General features: G+C 51.4%; 1 protein-coding gene across 1 annotated transcript in view; it reads right to left on the bottom strand.

Annotated features, from left to right (window-relative positions):
• Nucleotides 1-518: 518 nt before the first annotated feature.
• The window catches only part of LOC130587464 (zinc finger protein 3-like), a 1,057-nt gene continuing 911 nt past the window's right edge, over nucleotides 519-664 (bottom strand). Inside the window, exon 2 of the mRNA XM_057388438.1 lies at nucleotides 519-653. Within this exon, the coding sequence (XP_057244421.1) occupies nucleotides 519-653 (135 nt within the window). The remainder of the gene's footprint in view (nucleotides 654-664) is intronic.

The following is a 664-nucleotide window of genomic DNA, read 5'->3' as shown; positions in this document are numbered from 1 at the left end:
AAACAGCGCTGCCACTCACTCCACTCCCCCTCTGATGGAAAGCACAAAAGGCAAAGATCCCAGGCTGGGATAAGAACAATTTACTGGGAACAGCAATGAGATAAGGAACCAACAGGAACAGCAACAATGTTGATAACAGAAGGGATAACAACAAACAAACCATTTACAGGGAAAATTGCGATAGCACCAAAGGGCTCCTCCCAAACACATATTTTCTCCTGCGCTGAAAGAACATCCTTCTCCTCTCAGGAGAGAGAAAGAGTCCCTTTTCCTGTCCCTGGGAATGACCTGAGGTTGGATCAGATATAATGACAGGGGCATGGCCAGACCCTCATGTTCTTCCATCCCAGCTCACATCAGTCCCAGCGGCAGAGAAAGGGTCAGGTGTTTTCCCAACGTGGATCACTGGGAATGTGGGTCACAAGGGCTCTTCCCAAACTTGGTCCTGCGATGGAGGATGAAGTTGGAGCAGCGGATGAGAAGCATTTCCTGCAGTCASGGCACTCAYRGGGCTTCCCTTAGTGGTGCCTCYGTTGGTGTTGGGCCAAGTTTGAGCTGTCTGAGAAGCACTTCCCACATTGGGGACACTCGTAGGGCCTCTCCCCAGTGTGGATGCGCTGGTGCCTGACGAGGGTGGAGTTTTGTTTGAAGCCCTTCCCACAGT

Source organism: Malurus melanocephalus, unplaced genomic scaffold, assembly GCF_030028575.1.
Source record: "Malurus melanocephalus ecotype Western Australia unplaced genomic scaffold, MMel_1.1 scaffold_1927, whole genome shotgun sequence".
Classification (NCBI taxonomy): domain Eukaryota; kingdom Metazoa; phylum Chordata; class Aves; order Passeriformes; family Maluridae; genus Malurus; species Malurus melanocephalus.
The sequence above is the reverse complement of the archived record's forward strand: the minus strand, read 5'-3'. Positions and strand labels throughout refer to the sequence as shown.